This window comes from Rhinatrema bivittatum, chromosome 13 (assembly GCF_901001135.1).
Source record: "Rhinatrema bivittatum chromosome 13, aRhiBiv1.1, whole genome shotgun sequence".
Classification (NCBI taxonomy): Eukaryota; Metazoa; Chordata; class Amphibia; order Gymnophiona; family Rhinatrematidae; genus Rhinatrema; species Rhinatrema bivittatum.
Genome location: NC_042627.1, coordinates 78202318 through 78222266, shown reverse-complemented (window position 1 = coordinate 78222266; position 19949 = coordinate 78202318). Strand labels below are relative to the sequence as shown.

Genomic DNA, 19949 nt, shown 5'->3' with positions numbered 1-19949 from the left:
GATCTCGTCACCTCTCTGTACAACGCTTAAGTATTATCCAGGCTGACTTACAAAGGATTTTGCATCCTAACTTTGGGAATTATACTCCTTCATGAGCCCTTTTTGAAAAGTTAATAAGGCTGAGGGGCTACAGGCTGAGAGGTGGAGCGGGGAAAAGCCGTAGGTACTTAAAATGAAGACCCTCGATTTAGGGGCATACATTTTAGATGAATTTTCAAACAAATTTAGGAGCCCAAGTTTGACTGAAAATAGGAACCTAAATTTTAAATACTGATCTCTACATTACCAAACCCCTCCGAGTCTCTTCCATGACTCTCTGTTCAACAGAACGAATCCAGTGAAATCCCAGGTGGATGGGGCAGCAGGTTTTCGCTTTGAAATTCAATCAGTATTTAAATTTCAAATAATGTTAGTTCTAAGTTAGATATTCCAAGATGCCTAAAGCCTGGGTTTTATCACAAGTGAAATTCTGTAGCGTGGATCCCACAATAGAGACTAAGAAACCTTCTGCCAGAGCCTCAGTATCCCAGAAACAGGCATGAATTGCAGTAGCAATGTGCGTTTATAGACAGCTATTCCATCCCAAAGAGGATGGCAAATGCTTTATGGTCTAGCGCTTCAGAAACCTGCATGAAGCCACCTCGGGTGCTGATAATGGAGAAGTTACTTACCTGATAATTTCATTTTCCTTAGTGTAGACAGTTGAACTCAGGACCAATGGGTTTATGCTCCCCTACAGCACATGGATGCGCGTCCATAACCCCCGATCCAATATGGGAATTAGCGTGTCCAAAACGCACGACCAAATCACCGCATAGCTAATAGCGATCATCACCTGTAAATTCATGCAGATGATTGCACAAAAGAAAAATCCTGCTTTCTGCTGTAACTCCTAATAGTATCGTAGAGATACTAAGTAGGAGAAACCAAATAAAGCAGGATTTAGTTTAAAAAAAAAAAAACATTTTTGGAAAAAATAAATTCTGGACATCCAATAGCCACACAAGATACACGGTGCAGGTCATGTATATGCCGGTAGCAGGAGCATAGGGACGCTCGTTGATTGAGCGTCTGTTTTCTCAACCTGCCTGACAGCCACCACTCCTGTGCACCCGATGCCAAGGAGGCGTTAGGGACGTACATTTGTCCCTAGCGCCTCCTTTATAGCACAACCCCTCATTTAAATATTGGATTGCGCCGCCTAGGAGAGGTGGCTGGGTGCGCGTTAGGAAAAGGAGAGCTCCACACTGAGCGCCCGTTTATTGCATCAGCCCCATATTATCCCTTCCTCTGGCTGCCTGTGTCACCTCTGACCACAAGAGAGCGGTCTCATCTGTAAAATGCTTGTACCTGGGGAAGTGGAGGGCTGCCATGTCCTCCAGTAAACTTTAAATGGGCTGCAGCTAGTTTAAAGGAAAAATTAATTTTATCAGTTCGCTGTGAAAGAACACATGCCAGAAATGTAAACATTTCAGAGTAAAGGAGGATGGGAGAGGGTTCAAGGCAATTTTGCTTTTTCCATCTTACACAGTCTGCAATGTCCAGGTCACACTCCGCATCGATGAGAAGTTTAACCATGGAGGGGAAGTTCTGCAGTACTGCAATGTGTATGGAAGATGAATTTTGCTGCAAACAGATGACAGTATACTTTAAAATTGAGAACATTTTATCTATTATCCGAATGTATATTTCTGCCTTTTGGCAGTGACCCCCAAAATGTCTCCACTTCCTATAAAAACAACCACCAACAATATCATATGAATGAGTTACTAGCTCTGTCTCCTAGCTTCCATGGTGGCTAAGAATGCAAAGCAGGAGGTAGAAAAGGAGGCTTTTTCTAAGGCCAACAAAGCAATAGCACTATGCCCCCCGCCCCCATGGAAGAGCTCCACATGTACCAGCACTACGCTCCCCAACGGGGGGGCTCCATCTCCAGTACTCAGGTCCCACCAGCTGTGTACCAACATTGATATATGACTGACTACAAATGAATGCTTCTCAAAATAAATACTAAAATATTTTTTAACAGGAAATAGATTAACTAAATACAAACTGCAAAGGAACCCTATCTGACATGAAATATTAATTTTGTTTGAAGGTTAATTGTTCCTTTAATACATATTGTATTTGTTTGTTTGTTTGTTCAAAAATATATCACATCAGTTTACATGACAAGGTAAATATAAACTAAAACATGCAATAAAACAATACAGAGATCAAAACATCAATATAAGGTAATATAAAATAATAAAACATCATAAAATTCTAGTGCAAACATCTATGCTATGAAACATATGCTATGAAATATCAATCTTCATAGAAGCTCATATCTCTAATATTTCAGCCAGCCCTTGGGGCTATTACATTCCTGCTACTGACAATTTCCAGGACCCCACACAGACAGACATCAAAGGGCAAACTTAACACAGGATCTGATTAAAGGCATCCCTCATAAGCCAGGAACCAGATGTACAGGTCAATAAGATTTTTTTTCAGCATATATTTCCCTTTCCTACATGGGACATACATGCTGGCCCAGCAAATGATCTAGAAAATTAAAAATGGGATGACAGGGGGGGGGGGGGGGAAGGTAAAGAGTTACTTACCCCTCAGTGCTGAGCCTGTCATAAGATAATCTTGAGTGATATGTAGCTCAGAAATAGCAATATATTAACAGATGAGCTAATGGGGGGGGGTAGAAGTGGATGAAGGGGGTTCCACAGGAGCTAAACGCTAACATTTGAAGTATAGTAAGTGCAGTTGTTAGGTTACCTCTGCTCAGTACATGAATAAAGTGAACACAGTGGAGGGTGGAGAGGGGAGAAACTGTTCCACAGTAGAAACAGGATCTTTCTAATACAGAGTCTGAGCCATGTGACACAAAAGCAATCTCACCTTCTACCAACCCATGAGCAAGAGAAGCCTTGAATAGTTCAAACTGCAGAATCAAGGTTTTGGACCGCTTACATAATTGACAGCATCCGTATCGACTCCCGCATTGAGGAGAAGCCTGGCGAGGTCTTCATACCCCTGGAGTGCAGCATAGTGAAGGCAGCTCATGCGCTTCTGAAGGAGAGAGAGCACACAGTCCTGGTCATTCTCTCACACTTGCATCCATGTGCTTTGTTTTTTATTTAAAAAAAAAAATTTAGGACAATTTAAGACTACAATTGTTCTTAAAAAGCAAGGCTAATTCTATTTGCTTCTTATTTTTAATGAACATGCTGGAGTTCAGGTTCCCCTCACTTACTGCCCCAGCACAGGCAGGAGGGCTTCCTCAACATTCACCATTACACGTGGTTTCCATACCCATGCTCCAAGTCCCGACGCCGCTGTAGAGACAGTGAAGCTGCTACTGCCTTGGCGGTTTCAGTGAACAGAAACTGGACTGAACCTTCTTGGGACTGCAAAGGAGGACACCAACAATGCACCTGTGTTTAAGGGACTACTACCATTACCCAGTAACTATTTCCAGTAACTGACAAGAGCTGATCCCAGTTTGAACTGGTGAGGTTCCAGTAAAATAAAAGGTGCCCTAAGCCAGTCAGTCCTCAGGGTGGACCTCTTCCTGTTCTTCTGTTTCATAGCATTTTGAATCATTCTAGAAAAGTTCAAGTTGCCATCCAGAAGGCCTGGAAAGGGCAACCACATGGCCTATTCTTTGTGTGAACACAAAAACCTGAGCAGCCTGTTGCAGAGATGAGGTTTCCTGACAAATCCTAAATGGATTTGAGAATTCGCCCCTAAATCTGTTTCTTCCTAAAGATGCTCACAAGCTTTCCAAGGAGTGCTCCCCCAACAGCCAGGCTTTCACCAACCAACCAGGAAAGTATAATAAATAATCATTAATCAATGTGTGTCAGAAAGAGAGGCTCAGAATCCTGTGCACCGAGATTCTGCAAAAAGCAGTCAGCATCAGGTAAGAGAGAATGTAATCTGAATATCCAGAAATCAGGAATCTCTCTAGCATCGTTTTCTTGCTTAAAAATAAGAAACAAAACACATGGAATATTCTGGATGTCATAATTTCAGAGTCCCCTGTGTGAAAGGTGACTGGATGTGTTAGCTTCAACACAAACTCCTCACTGGTCCGTTCGCGGTATCCTCCTCCTGTTGATGTATACCTATGTTATTTTGTTTGTTTGTTGTGCTTACTGTGAATGTTTTTAGTTTTGTAAAACCACCCCGATTTAAAAATATAGGAAGGACGGTATATACAGAAAATACCTGCAAATAAATACAGAGAATCTATTTTTTGACCTTAGCGTTAAGGCACATTATATGAGCAAAACACTTAACATGAATGTAGCGTTAGAATATTGCGATACTGTGGAATACAAGTCTGCTTAAATAAGACAGATAGATAGGCTTGTGCAGTAGAATTACACCACCACTTGCACTATTGTTAAAGCATTCTCTAGCAAACTCAGCCCTTGCAATAGACCCCAGCCAGAAAGTGCTAATAAAACGGATTATAATGCACAGCACAGTGTGATAGGACAATCAAAGTTTGCAACAGAGGGTGGATTTACTGGGTAAAGCCATTTGGAGAGTATCTGTGGTTCTCATATTACCTCTGTCTGACAGTTTACATCACAGCCAGCTTCTGTCAGGAGCTTAACGCAGTCGTCATATCCTCCTTCAGCAGCAAAGTGCAAAGCTGTTATCCCTTCCTGGAAGTTACAAATAACATTATTTTCTACAATTCTCTCTCGCTGGAGGCTACAGCGACTCCTGAAAGAGCAACTCACTTATTACACCAATACTGACTAGTGCAGGCACCGTACCCATACATATACAAGGGCACACTGAATGCATCCACAGCCGGTGGCACAATATGCGCATGCGTGAAGCCTGGGGGGGAACTGCAGGTAGACCCAGATTTGGGTACAGGCCAATTGCCTAGCGTGCCAAATTTTATAGGCGCAAAGCCAGGCCAAAAAAGAGCCTGTCCAGCTTGCTTTAGAGCTATGCACCGGTGCTGCTTTAAAGGAGCACCTCGGGACCTCCTCCCGTCCCACCACTATCATTTTGTATGTAACATTCTGTAACCTGTACCTCATTCTGCCTTCTCCAGAGGCAGAACAGGTACATTTCTGTAATATTTTAGGAACAGAACCTCAGAGTCAGGGATTTGCAGTACTTATTTTACATGACGGAGTTTGCCCCATCACAGAATCAGGGCCGTTAACTTGCACTTTCTTGCCAAGGGAAATTATTGTGCCTCCTACAACGGCAAAAAGAGAGCCAAAAGCAAAAATGACAGCAACTGAGCAAAATGATTGAAAGTCAAATCAGAATTCTGCACTGCACAACCGACTTCCACTCATTACCTGGAGGTGCAGTGAAGCAACAGTTCCCACCTTGCCTCTTCCAGTCCTGGGTAAGACCCCATCCCCCACCCTTCCCCAGCGGAAAAGACATTGCAGCTCGATCTCAGCACTTCCCCCAGTTACTCAGGGTCATACAGAGATCAGAGGAGACAAGGAGAGGACGCAAGAAATGATGGGGGGAGGGGGAAGGACAATGCGGAGACATTATTACAGTCCGAATAGTGCAGCATTCGGGCAAGGAACTTGGAAAACACTAGGATATTTCTTACATGTGCAAGCAGTCAGCATCAAGCATTGCCTGCAGAAAAGTACAGTCTGGAGCACTGGGAACCTCAAAGATTTCCCCTCCTGTGTGTTTACCTCCTCCTCTGCTAGCTTCAAGCAGAAGTCTGACTCCGTGGTGCTGGCAGGTCCCGCCAGACCACAGGATCCTACCCAGATCAGACAGCGCTGCTCTTCTGCTGCCAGTGCGGAGGGAGGGGAAAAGGGACAGAGCACTGGCCGACTTGATATCAAAGCGCAGGGCTTAGAGCAGTCGCCCCAATTCACCCTTCTCCAGGGACAACCCTGGATTTGGGGCACTGCCAAAACAAGCAGAGAACAAGCCCCGAGTGCCAGGGCCTGGCATCACCCTTGCTCAGTGCATATATATATATATATATATATATATATATATATATATATATATACATACATACATATACACACACACATACACATCCTTGATTTATTTATTTATATACCGACATTCGATCGGAGATATCACATCGGCTTACATTCAGGTACTGTAGGTTGGGTTTGTAATATGCATCAAGTTTGTTTCTGCAAGTTTTCTCCCCTGCTTACCCCATTTCCACCTCACCAAGCCCGGCGCTCTATTTCAAGAGTTTAGAATTGCACTTAGCAGTTTCAGCAGCGACTCCACTCCGTGGCCCTTTAACCTCCCTGCCAGACATTGCTCTGACAGCAGCAGTGCAGAGTCACCCGTCTGCTCCCTTTCATTGCTGTTTGTCTAGTGGGTGGTCTTTCTCTAAAGAAAGACGTTCCTTGAAGCAGGAAGCAGCCATGGTCTGAATGCTTTCACGTGAAATGCAAGCATTCAAACATCTAACACACACACACACGCGGGTCAGAAAAAGCAAGCCAAGGTAAACCACACCAATCTGTGACCTTGATTCACTGTGCTCCTCCTAGATCCTTATTTGTTTTCTGGACCTGACCAGCAGTTCAGTTAAATTGTAATGTCTGGACGTCCAAACATGGCACATTTCAAAAAATGGATGCATACTGCTGATTTTGGAAGTCAAAAAGATTGGAAGTCAACAAGTTGCAGGGGGTACAGTATTTTTGGTAGGCAGTTTCCTCTTGTTGCATGAGCATTCAAGCTTTTATCAGGCTACATTGCCATCAGCCACAGCTGTCAGAGGCTCACAGCTTACACAGACCAGACATTGCAGCACTGAAACTCAACGCAGGGGCCACAGAAGATGACTCCTTCCGAAATGCAGCATCGTGGATTATAATCTGGCCAGTAGTTTTTGTTTTTAAGTGATGGATGGGGCCTCCCATTCCCTCCCCAGCCTGCTCCAGGCATTGAATACAAGTCCTCGGCATAGCACTGCACAACTCTGCCACTGAGCCAGCCAGCCATACCTATTTAGAAGACAAACTGAGCAATTTGTAACTTTTCAAAGCTGTGCTCTGTCCATCAAGTCCGTGGAGAATGAGCTTAAAGCTGATGATATCTAAGCATCCAGGAACCCCGTAGGCTGGCTTGTACCATCAGGAAAAAAGGACTTGAGAGATACTTTACAGGTTTAAACAAACAAACAGATTAACGTGTAGAGGGCAATTTTTAAAGCCACTCTCCTCATATACGTCTAAAAGCAGGCAAAAGTTCCACAATGTGCTTACGTTTCCTTGCAGTGGGCAGGTGTAGGAAAACAGGGTGTGTATGTTCAGGTTTTGGTCCTCCCCTTGCCTTTAGTGCACACCTCACACGCGCTAGTGTTCCAAGAACCACCACCCGGCTTCACTTCTGGGCTTGCACGCGGATGGCGGTGTTGGTGGAGAGTTGAGTTCATGATTTTTTTTTTTTATATGAAGCATGGCAAATAAGCAAACTAATTTCAGCCCAGGTTTGGATCTGTTCTTTGGGATCTACAAGGTTCTTCCTAATGACCTGGATTAGCCACTATCAGAGGAGACAGGATGTCGGGCTCAGTGGACTTTTGGTCTGACCCAGCATGGCGCATCTTTTAGTCATATGACTATGCATGTGTGCACATTATTCTGTATAGGCAGAACCAGGTGTTCCAAGGCAAACGCAGCAACATCTGTTTGCAAAGTCTTTAAACTAAGTGCACTGAGTAAGCTAAGGGCACTGCGCCAAGAAACTGGCCATGCTTCTGTGCCCAATTCTATGCCAGTCTCGCACTCAGTACACAAACCATCTGCTGGTAGTGACTCCGCCCAGCTGGCACAATAACCCACTCAATTTCTCAGGGGCCTCTTCCCACTACACAGTGGTTAGCAGTGGTGGCTCTGCTTCGGCACTTAAAATGTTCATCGGGAACCTATTCAGCCCGTGGCAAAGTGCTGCAATTACAGCAAACAGTGAGAAAGCACCAGCCCTGCCAGGAAAAAAAAGCAGGGTTGAAGTGGCTGCGGGCCAGCCAGGATGGCATTCAGGTTTACAAGAGGAGGAATGACCGTCTCCTGGGACATAGGATAAAAGAGCCAGACGTGTCACAGAAACAGGGAGGGAAAGCAAGAAAGAAAAACATGGAGGAGACACAGAAAAGGAGAGAACAGGCTTCTGTTGTCCAAGGTGCTTACTGCGTTTTTTTCATCAAGGTGCACCCCAATCTCCACCAACTTTTGTAAGACTTCACTGTGCCCATTCTTTGCTGCTAAATGAAGTGCTGTATTATTCTCCTGCAAAGGAAAAAAAAAAAAAGGCAAGCGTTGCTTCAGAGGAAGACAAATGACCAGGTAAACAACTTCACCTTCCTCGGTAAACAGGTAAAGTTTCAAAGGCTCGGTCGGGATTTGAGCGGGGTTACACGAGGAGCACGACAAGCCACCTACATGGACTTTCCCCCAGCTAACTGCACACACACACACACACAGACTCTCACGTCACACAAACTTAGCTGCAGTAAAGGAAAAAAAAAAAAGCCAGTCTGAAGGTGGGAAGGAGACATAGCTGTTGATCTGAGGCCGCGTGGTATCCGCGATGTTCAATTGGCGTGGCATCACTCTCACTACATGTTTCTATGTGATTAGTAGTTCCTTCCAGGTAGCAGATGTAGTGAATCCGGGGGAAAGACACTTAACAGTTATGTATAGTTACATCAAGTAGCTTGCTGACACGATAAAAGGAGCTTCTGTTTAGTGAATCCGGGGGAGAGTCTTCATCTGCTACCTGGAATGAACTACTAACCACACAAACATTTAGTGAGAATGGCACTACATAGTGCCACGGTAACTGAATCTCTCAAACACCAGCAGATACCTCGCGGCTCAGAATCAACAAGGAGCCAAAAGGTATTTTGCGAACATCCGGATTTTTTGGAGAAATGATCCGCCATCTTAAATAAAATGCTCAATGGACTTGACGCTATTAATAGTTAAACAGATGGGTAAAATGATTACTGATCTGCAGGAGCAATCCACCACTCTCCTTGATAGCATCAAGAGAGATTCGCGTTAGATGTTTTTGATACCATGCTCAGCGATTTCCAATGCTCTATGGACACATTTTGCGCTGATCTGAAGGCGGCCAAGATGGGTGATGTGTGATTTAGATTGTTGCTATCCCTTTAATGCAACAAAAAGGGAAGTGATTTTTTTTTTTACTTGCAAAAAGTTAAAAAAAAAAAAAAAGTAAAAAAAAGAACATTGATCCAGGACCAGTGATTAAATATGACCCAACAAAGACATGATTAAACAAGTACCAACTTGGTGCATTTGGGTGTTATGACCCTGTCATATTTGAGCTGGCAAAATTCTGTTCCTTTTTCAAGGGATTATGGCCTTCCTATCTTTCCATACCTTGTCTTTAATATTGTGATGACATCCTGAGCCAATTAGAAACTCCACCACCTCAAGCTTTCCATGCTCAGCAGCTAAATGCAATGCTGTTCTCCCCGCCTGTAAAAAAAGCACAACCTGAGCAAACTAAGAAGTATGTACAACAAGTCATTTCCCTTTCATAGAGTAGGATGCCTTTTATTGAATATACTTATCCAAAGATGAACTTTCAAGAGCATATAGGTGGATCTCTGTGCCTGAAAGGAACCTGCAAGTTCAAGGTATCATTTCTGGATAACGCTTGATAGTCTAAGGAATGTTTCAACCATCTCCCCCGTTTCCCCTCTTCCAAGCCTCTCCCATGTACAGTGTGCGTTACAGACCCTGCACTATTTTGTAGTCCTTCGCTGAAGTGCTGCCACCCTCTCAATGTCCCATGTTGTGTCTATGGAAACAAATCATTCAGAACAAAGCAGATGGTGCCTCGGAAATCCCTTCTGGAAATGGTCTATTAGATTTTTTTTTCTAGGTCTATCTGAAAGCAGAAAACTAAATTTTAAAATCACGCAAGCAGTGTATATGCATGAAACACTGCCATTCATTACTTTCTTAAAAAAAAATATACAAAAATTGGATAGGTAACTTTAGAGGAAGATCTCCACCAAATTTACCAAAACGTGGCTTCACTTTCAGATTTTTGCTGTACAGACACACAAGCTACATACAGTTTTGGTTTTAAACAATTTGAAAATTACAATTTGGTGATGTGTAAGGAGAAGGTGCAACTCAGGACAAATGAAGTTAACCTAGAAGGGCAATGGGTGAATTGAAATATAAGATACTAAAATGTTTTCCTAGCTCTGCTTCTGATGATGTCTCTGGATTATGGGAAATTGTGTGTGTTCAGGAATAATAATCAAACTATTCTTATGTTCAGTATTATGTGAAAACAATAAAAATTAAAGTTAACATAAATAGCCATGCACACATGTCCCTTGCTCAGCTTCAAAAAGTCAAGTGAGAGAAAGAGCCCTATCACTAGTAGGACCCATAATCTGGAACACAATGCCTCCAGAGATCAGGCTACAAAGTGATCTCAAGACATTAAAAAAAAACCTAAAAACATGGCTTTTTAAACAAGCATTTTACAAAGAGACGGGAGAATAGAGAGAAATATTTCAGGAAAAGACAGAAAGGCACCGACACACAGTCCTTAGGACTGTACAGTAGATTAGTCTATGAACTCCACACCACAATAAACCATAACTATAATACTAGGTGTAATAAAACTACCGGTGTAAGTAGCTTGGTACAATTGGTCATGAACTACTTCGCTAAATGACTGTCTAATGATATATTGTAACCGAACCTTTGATGGCACACTTTTACCTACATTAAATATGTGCCTACATGTAAACCGTTGCGATGGTATTTAACTTAGCAACGGTATAGAAAAGTTTTTAAATTAAATTAAAAGTAATTTTTGTGGTTTATCTCCCACCCACGCAAGTATTCCTTAGAAATAATTATTACAGTTCTTGGCAGGCTCTCACACACAAAGCTGTTAATGTTTAAACAACGTACAGGAACGGAGATGGAAACAGAAAGAAGTTAGAGAACAAAAGGAAAGAGGTTAAGAACACAAGATTGATTTAAACCGAGAGAAAGAAAAAGTACTGCAGCTCATAATAGGCGACAGACCCGTCATCACACAAAACTGGTACCCTGTGCTGAGCAGCCATAGCCAGCTGGACAGAAACAGCTTCCCTAAAAATACTGCATATTGATAAAGGGTCAAGGTCGATGCTCACGAAGCTTAAAGAAGTAAAACCTTGCAGGGCGCCAACCAATGAAATGCCTTAGGCCTAAGAACTATTCTGGTAATATTAACCCTTCATCTTTGTAAAAAGGAAGGAAAAAAAATTAAATCAGCAAGAAAATAAAGTTTAATTGCCACCTTGTTAACTTTGTCAAGACGTATATCCTCCAAATCTTCCATGATAAACTCCATGACCTTGATGTGACCTCTCTGGGCCGCACAGTGCAGCAAGTTCAAGCCATTCTGAAAAAGAGCAAGCCCTTCAGATTCACTCTGTGCACACCTGAGCCACATCTAATGTTCACTGCTTCTTCTCTCCTCCTCCTGCTGATGCTTTTCAGCCTAATTTCCAAAGGAAAAGGAAGTTTGAGATTGGGGATAGGGAAGGGCTGCTTCTATGTCCCCATAATAAGTTTTGTATTTGGCACCACATTTTAGAAGCACATGGAGGATTTTTTTGGATCCCAGCATGTGCAGACTTGTGTATTCCAGAAAGTAGGCTCTATGAGCATTTTGTTTCTAATTAATTGCACTCAGCTTTCCAAGGCCCCCCCCCCCCCCCCAAAACTGACCCTGGATGCATCCAGGTGACAATTTTTACTTGGGCTCTGAATGCTCAGTGATGCCACTCTGTATCCACTACTATCCAATGAAACTTTCAACACAGCCAGTTTCCAGGTTTTCTCCTTTTGGAAGCTATCGATTTCTTTTGTTTATTTTAATTTTTTAACTCATTTTTAGATCGTAACTCCCACTGGGCTTGTTTGAAAGAGTGTGAAATTGAGATGAGTTAAAAGAGGTCCAGAGTTGGAGACAGTGACATTACTTAGAAATCAAAGAAACTCAGTGGCTTGAAGACCATTGCTTACATTTCAAGTCATCCAAAACATACTTTTAATTTCATTTTTCTTACTATTACTAATCTGGAAGAAATACCAGCAACCAGGTCACCTGAATATCCAAAATATTACACCTGGTTCCTAAAATTCAGAAAAAGCAAAAATATAAAAATAAAAGCAGCAGCAAAAAAAAACAAAAAAAACAAAACCATAAAAATCAGACAAAGCAAAATAAGATAAAAAGAAACAAAAAGCAACAAGTACAATAGCAAGAAAAGAGCAAAACAGCAAGGAAAATAAAAGCTTCCGTAGCTTCTAAATACGTTTAACTAGTACCCAAGTATTCCAAATAGATTTCCACCCTTGCTACTAACCGTACACCAAAAATGTACATAGCCCTTGTACACCATAAATTACCATGGTTAGAAGGGCCACTCCCAGGTTCTCTTATCTGACCATAACAAAGGGGGTAAGGTGATCTGCCCACGGCTGCTGCATTAGCAACAATGGGATTGGACCCCAGGTCTCCAGCTTCCACACGTCCATCACTGAGCTGCACTGTCACCTATTGTAATTACTCTTCAAAGTCAGATACAGGTTTGCTCTGTCAGTACTGCAGCTGTTTATAAAATAAACTGCAGAACCTGGGGAAGGGTGTGGTTCCTGACATCTCACCTGCATACCAGGAGGTAATATAATGTTACCTATAGGGGGGCAATCACTGCCAGGTACATGCACACTTAACATGTTCTACAAGTCAGCTAAGCTAAAATGCATGAGTGCAAAGTGGCCGCAGGCTTTACAGCTGCTATTTCTACAGAATGTGGGTGTACTGGGAAGGGGGGATAGCGCACACGTATGTTTAGGCAGCCAGCATAAGTTTACACCACTTCTCAAAGCGAACTTATCTGCATAGATCAGCTTTGAAAATGATCCCACCAAAACTACCTGCACACAATTCCACCCACCAGTCTGTATGCAGGAAATTGTCAGGAAACACATATGCATGCTTCTGAAAACCCAGAGCTATGCACGTTAAATGCAAGACCCTTCCCTCTCATCTCCACCCCAGGTAAACTTGCATGCATACAGACCAAGTGCATGGAAATTTTATACTAAGCCATTTCCCCAGGGAAAGCTATGTTTTACCCATAAAATGCCTTTGGAATGCACCCTATGACGACTCCGGATTTAAAATTGCCGTGCAAAGGAAACCTATTTTTCTCCCCATCCAGAAAACTGCAAATGGTCTGCCATCATTTCCAGGAGCACCTGGACATTATCTTTTATAAATGTAAGATAGTGGGTTTATATAGCACCTGCATCCTAATGTGCATTAGAGTACTATACTGGAAAAAAAAATATATATATATATATGCCCACGGCCATCTACGGATGAATGGTCTGGTGACATGGGGCCTGGTTCTGAAATTAAAAGAAATCTATGGAAGGGATCATGGGATCAGTACCCCATGCAGTAAGGTGACCAGAGGCACAGCTGGCATTAGAAGCGAGGAACGGGGGAGAGAGGAGACAGTTTCTGAGGCCTGGTTGATGAAAGGCTGCGCCAGCTTTCACAGCTGAAGTGCTTGTAATTGGACTACAGAGAGGCGATCCCAGAGGGGAGTAAAGCAGCAGGTGGACTTCACGCTTCCTACAGCATGTGCGCTATTTTAACCCCTCTCGGCTGCCCCCTGCACAAATAACACACAGGCACGGTCAGTGCGCACACACTGGCTGCTAATTTTCCCTTTCAAAACTGACTATGTATGTGTGTTATTCAAAATCACCCAAGTCACTGTCAATAGTAGAGGCAATCTGCCCCTGCAAGCCATAGACTTCTGCCTCGCAGCTAAATATTCTCAGTATTTCTCCCACTGACAAAACCCCATGCACTTTACAAAGGTTTCGCAGCACTATTTGTCAGGTCTCACATTTCTTGCAACAATACCACCCAAGCATGCTTTTCACACCTCCAGCACAGGCGGTAGCCTCACCTTGTTCTCGCAGTTGATTTTGGCACCGGCATTCACAAGGATCTGGAGAATATGTGAGTGGCCAAACCAGGCAGCCAGGAGAAGAGCATTCATACCAAACTGATGAAACAATGTCACATGAGCAGAGCAAAATTAAAATCATCACTGGGACGTACAACGTAGGAAACACAGATGTCTGTTCTACTTGTGCCTGAGAACACCATGTGCAGCCAGAACTTATTCAGTTAACATATTTACACTTAATTTCTCTGAGAAATTTCATTACGTACTTGGCAATCTGCCATAGGTGTAGCATAACCAAAAATAAATTTGGGCTGTATATACAAACGGCAATTGGTCCTTAAAGTGATGCAGTATGAGCTGCCATTCAACAGCAGCTGTTACATTGAGACATTTCTGAATAAGAGTTAGCCAATCTGTATATAACTAAAATTAAAGCATGAGCATTGTCAGGTTAAGTGTAAAACATTGATAAGGCAGGATAAGAGAGAATTTGAAATGAAGTTGGCCATAGAGGCAAAAACTCATAATAAAAACTTTTTAAAATATATCCAAAGCAAGAAACCTGTGAGGGAGTCGATTGGACCATTAGATGACCGAGGGGTTAAAGGGGCTCTTAGGGAAGATAAGGCCACAGCAGAAAGACTAAATGAATTCCTTGCTTCTGTGTTTACTAATGAGGATGTTGGAGAGATACTGGTCCCAGAGATGATCTGAACCAAATCACTGTGAACCTGAAAGACGTAGTAGGCCAGATTGACAAGCTAAAGAGTAGCAAATCACCTGGACAGGATGGTATACACCCCAAGGTTCTGAAGGAACTAAAAAATGAACTTTCAGATCTCTTAGTAAAAATGTGTAACCTATCATTAAAATCATCCATTGTACCTGAAGACTGGAGGGTGGCCAATGTAACCCCAATATTTAAAAAGGGCTCCAGGGCAATCTGGAAAACTATAGACCAGTGAGCCTGACTTCAGTGCTAGGAAAAACAGTGGAAACTATTCTAAAGATCAAAATAACAGAGCATACAGAGACATTTCTTTGAAGGGGTTAATAAACATGTGGATAAAGGTGAACCGGTAGATGTAGTGTATTTGGATTTTCAGAAGGTGTTTGACAAAGTCCCTCATGAGAGGCTTCTAAGGAAACTAAAAAGTAACGGGATAGGTGGCGATGTCCTTTCGTGGATTACAAGCTGGTTAAAAGACAGGAAACAGACAGTAGGATTAAATGGTAAATTTTCTCAGTGGAAAAGGGTAAACAGTGGAGTGCCTCAGGGATCTGTACTTGGACCGGTGCTTTTCAATATATTTATAAATGATCTGGAAAGGAATACGATGAATGAGGTTATCAAATCTGCAGATGATACAAAATTATTCAGAGTAGTTAAATCACAAGCGGATTATGATACATTACAGGAGGATCTTGTGAGACTGGAAGATTGGGCATCCAAATGGCAGATGAAATTTAATGTGGACAAGTGCAAGGTGATGCATATAGGGAAAAATAACCCTTGCTGTAGTTACACGATGTTACGTACTATCTTAGGAATTACCACCCAGTAAAGAGATCTAGGCATCATAGTGGATAATACTTTAAAATCGTCGGCTCAGTGTGCTGCAGCAGTCAAAAAAGCAAAACAGAATATTAGGAATTATTAGAAAGGGAATGGTGAATAAAACAGAAAATGACATAATGCCTCTATATCGCTGCATGGTGAGACCACACCTTGAATACTGTGTACAATTCTGGTCGCCGCATCTCAAAAAAGATATAATTGCGATGGAGAAGGTACAGAGAAGGGCAACCAAAATGATAAGGGGAATGGAACAGCTCCCCTATGAGGAAAGGCTAAAGAGGTTAGGACTGTTCAGCTTGGAGAAGAGATGGCTGAGGGGGGATATGATAGAGGTGTTTAAAATCATGAGAGGTCAAGAACGGGTAAATGTGAATCAGTTATTTACTCTTTCGGATAATAGAAGGACTAGGGGGCACTCCATGAAGTTAGCATGGGGCACATTTAAGACTAATCGGAGAAAATTCTTTTTCACTCAACGCACAATAAAGCTCTGGAATTTGTTGCCAGAGGATGTGGTTAGTGCAGTTAGTGGAGCTGGGTTCAAAAAAGGTTTGGATAAGTTCTTGGAGGAGAAGTCCATTAACCGCTATTAATCAAGTTTACTTAGGGAATAGCCACTGCTATTAATTGCATCAGTAGCATGGGATCTTCTTGGTGTTTGGGTGCTTGCCAGGTACTTGTGACTTGGTTTGGCCTCTGTTGGAAACAGGATGCTGGGCCTGATGGACCCTTGGTCTGACACACTGCACACATACATATATATTATATATACACCATGTAACCCAACTTGGGTGGGTGGGTCGGGAAGCCCAACAAATTGTATGGATGGAAGGGGGGCTGTAGTTCTTAAAGTTTGGTCACCTCTGTTTTAAGTTAAGGCTCTCAAAAATCGAGCAATTCTGGCCCATGAATGTAATATGAAAAGAAAGCAGCAGATGCATACACTGTCTTCATCATCCAGAGCGGGGTCGTGTTCCAGCAGCAGCTTGACCGCCTGCTCGTGCCCAGCTCCAGCAGCCCAGTGCAGGGCAGTCCTGTCTGTCTGAAACAGAGACACAGCGGCGTTACTTTCTCTCTCCTACCACCACGTGCTCAGAGGCATGCAGTACATGAGGAAAGGGGACCACTATTACAGGAGGGAGCCAGGGAGGACAGAGGCAGATTTACATTCCACAGCCAGCATCAATGGCACTGCTCGTAAATAGTTAACACCAGGCAAAGCGAACAGCTCAGCTCAGTAAATATGACAGATATGCAAACATGAAGTGACCTCTGTATCATTATTCACAATGTGCACAGTGCACTCACGTCCCATGAAAGGAGACCCACGCTGGGGGGGGGGGTTTCTCCATGACAGAGTCATCCCTTTTTTCTCTGAGGATCTCTGTCCCTACCCGGGGCCCCATCAAGGTGCCTTGCTCTCTGGAGCAGCAATCCAATAGGGTCCAACAAAGGGGGAAGGGCATTTAAAAGGAGCCAAGAGGCCAGCACATGCCCTAATAAGACAAAGGAAAAAAGGTGTGTGTGTGTGGGGAGGGGTATTTTGCTTTTTTATTATGCTGAAATGCAGGGTCATAAAAATGCTTCACTGCTTCTGGTTCGTATATACAAAGCCAAAAATATTACCTACAGCTGGATGACTCCTTTGTCTCCGGCATATTATAGCCTGTCATACTCTAACAGTAACACTACGGAGAACTACATGCTCCAGCTCTGCTTATTCTAATGGGCTCTTAATATCAAATTATCTTATGCCAATACAATGAGGCAAACCATCCCAAACAGGAGCCTGAGACATCAGTACCTAATCAGGAAGCTGTTACGCTGCAGTGCAGGCTAGTGCCTTTCCCACAAGTGGTACCAGCGTGCTTTGAAATGAAGGGTACCGAAAATCACACCCAGGAAACGGATTTGTTTCATGCATTTGTGTGCATCGCCTGAATCACCTCCCAAGTGTCCACAAGACCCAATTCAAGCATTTTTTTTTTTTTTAAAGATGCATTAATAAACGTAGCCACTAGCTTTGGCCCCCTTACTACCATAAAGGGATTTCCCTCATACGAGCAGCAAAATGTTTTAATTTCACTGTGTGCAAACGGCACGGCTCCTGTAAAAAGGATGATATGGCAAAGTCTGGGGTCTGAAACAGTCAAATAATCCAAAGGAGCAGTTAAACCAGTACAAGGTGGGGAAGATGGGTTGGCCTGGCATTTTCTTCCCACTACTCAGCGCTTCCGGGTCAGCTAGAAGTGGCCTTCTTTTGGGGCTACCATGCCCAGGGATTTTTTTTTCCCCCCTGTCTTGCATCTTGCTATATAGCCCAGTCACTGCAGGGACAGTCCTGTCAGTAGCCATGCACCAGGACTCCTGCTTTCCGCGGGCCCTATATCCAGCCGCTGGCTGTCATCATTGGAAATGACCAAGACTCCCTTCCCCAGTAGATGCGAAAGCTGCCTCCACAGCATCCCCCAAACCCTGCTAGATCGGGAATCGGAGTCCAGGCCTCTCTGGATGGCAGCGAGCAGCACCGCCAGGAGCCAATCCCAAGTGTCAGAATTCTGATCAGTAAAATAAATGACATAGAATGGAGACAGTGTGGCTGCCACGTTAGTCCACGTGAATACACAGAAAGAAAGGTTAGCAGACACAAACAATATACAGCTAAGGTGATATCTTTTTATTGGACCAACCATGTATTTCTTGGCTAGCTTTTGAGAATAGTCTCTTCAGGTCAGAATTTTTGAAGGAGACAACATTAGCTCTCAAAAATGAGTCAAGAAGCGTATCTAGTCCATGCAATAAAAAAATATCCCCTTTGTTTTCATTTGCTAACCTTTACTTCTGTATAAAAGAGGGCGAGCTTAGCTCCACTTTCCGTGCGAAGCTCAAAAAGGTATTGGGAAAGAAACCATGAGGAAGGAGAAAGTCATCCTTCACTAAGGAACGTCTCACACAATCATAGGAAGGAGGAAATGTTCCGGGAGCCCCAGCCTCTCCCTGCAACCAACAATTAGTGTCAGGTGGAGGACAAAAGCGCACTATCCAGCCCAGAAGAGAAAGCAGACTTCCGGCTGAAAGCAAAGCCGATTAACGTCCATCAAGCGCAAGTCTCTGGGGATGAAACAGGTCCCTCCCCCTCCTGCTCCATTAACTGCCTGGCACAGCGGGAGCTTGCACAAAGGCGCTCTCTGCTCATTTCTTCTGGAAATAATGAAGGAGCTCTTCTTCAGGGTCCACATCCAGCATTACTGACCCATCTTTTGCATGTTTCGTTTTTACAGCCACTTGACATCATTTGGGATTATTAGTGAATAAGGGCTAAGTTATGACTCACATGAACCATCATTTGCTTTTGGTATTAATGTTTATATTTAGGGAACAGATTTTTTATTTAACTTTTTAAGAGATTTTGATGCTATTTTTCATGCCTGATACGAGTGACCGCATAATTATTTCTCCAGTGCACAGGAAGCGCCATTTCCCATACATACTTGAAGACAATTTACAAAAGGCAATTACCTTGGGAATGCAAAGTTGCTTGGTTGAAAGTTGCCTTCCTAGGGACAGCTAAAGACGCAGGTGACCCAGAACCCTGCACTTGTACTCCTGATGCATCTTGCAACTGCACAGTCAATAAAAGTAAAACTCAAAAGGGGAATATACTTTACCTACATTGTTTTTTGCTCGGATGTCAACCCCTCTCCGGATCAGCTGCAGCATTTTCTCCGTGGCGTTACACCTGGCGGCATCGTGAAGCTCTTTCTCCGAACGCAGCACTGGCACAGAATAAAACGATGCATCATTTACAAAAGGAACCTGGGTCAGTTTCACAGCCAATTCTGCAGGACACACAATCAAGTAATCGCATAAAGCTTCTCTTGCCTTCAAATTCTTCTAACACCAAGAGGGTGGAGGAAAGAGACTTCCAAAAAAAAAAGCCTTTTCATTTAAGCAATTTGCAAGTATTGCAATTTAGTTTTGGGGGATTTTGAGAGAGAAATGGTTGTCTCACCTTTCTCCATGTCTGAGCTTCCAGCCCAGTCTGAACTTGCTGAAACTCCAGCCACTGACATTTATGATGGGGGAAACAGGCACCTTGGGCCTTCACTCACAACTACGAGAAGGTTTTCCTTCATTGGACCCCGCATCATTCCCAGAAGAAATAGCCCTCAGAAGGGAGCTATAGGCAGTGGCTCCCTCAGAACCACCCCATCCACTCCCTCAAGAGCAGTTGGCCCAATTGGGCCCTAGAAATGACTACAGGTCTCCCACACTACAGAGCAGTCAGCAAGACTGGGTTTTTGGCCCAACCCTGTTGTGATTTTAATTACTAAAGAAACATGA

General features: G+C 43.2%; 1 protein-coding gene across 5 annotated transcripts in view; it reads right to left on the bottom strand.

The window, feature by feature from the left end:
* The window catches only part of ANKDD1A (ankyrin repeat and death domain containing 1A), a 32631-nt gene that overhangs the window by 7626 nt on the left and 5056 nt on the right, over window positions 1-19949 (bottom strand). The window contains exons 2-10 of one of the 5 annotated variants that reach the window (XM_029575517.1): window positions 19274-19381; window positions 16549-16643; window positions 14024-14122; window positions 11326-11430; window positions 9390-9488; window positions 8172-8270; window positions 4575-4673; window positions 2968-3066; window positions 1528-1626 (exon numbers count right to left, since the gene is read on the bottom strand). In XM_029575517.1, the coding sequence (XP_029431377.1) occupies window positions 1528-1626; window positions 2968-3066; window positions 4575-4673; window positions 8172-8270; window positions 9390-9488; window positions 11326-11430; window positions 14024-14122; window positions 16549-16643; window positions 19274-19381 (902 nt within the window). Of the gene's footprint in view, window positions 1-1527; window positions 1627-2967; window positions 3067-4574; window positions 4674-8171; window positions 8271-9389; window positions 9489-11325; window positions 11530-14023; window positions 14123-16548; window positions 16648-19273; window positions 19382-19949 lie in introns of those variants that run through there. The other 4 variants (XM_029575516.1, XM_029575520.1, XM_029575518.1 and 1 more) reach the window with 4 other exon arrangements.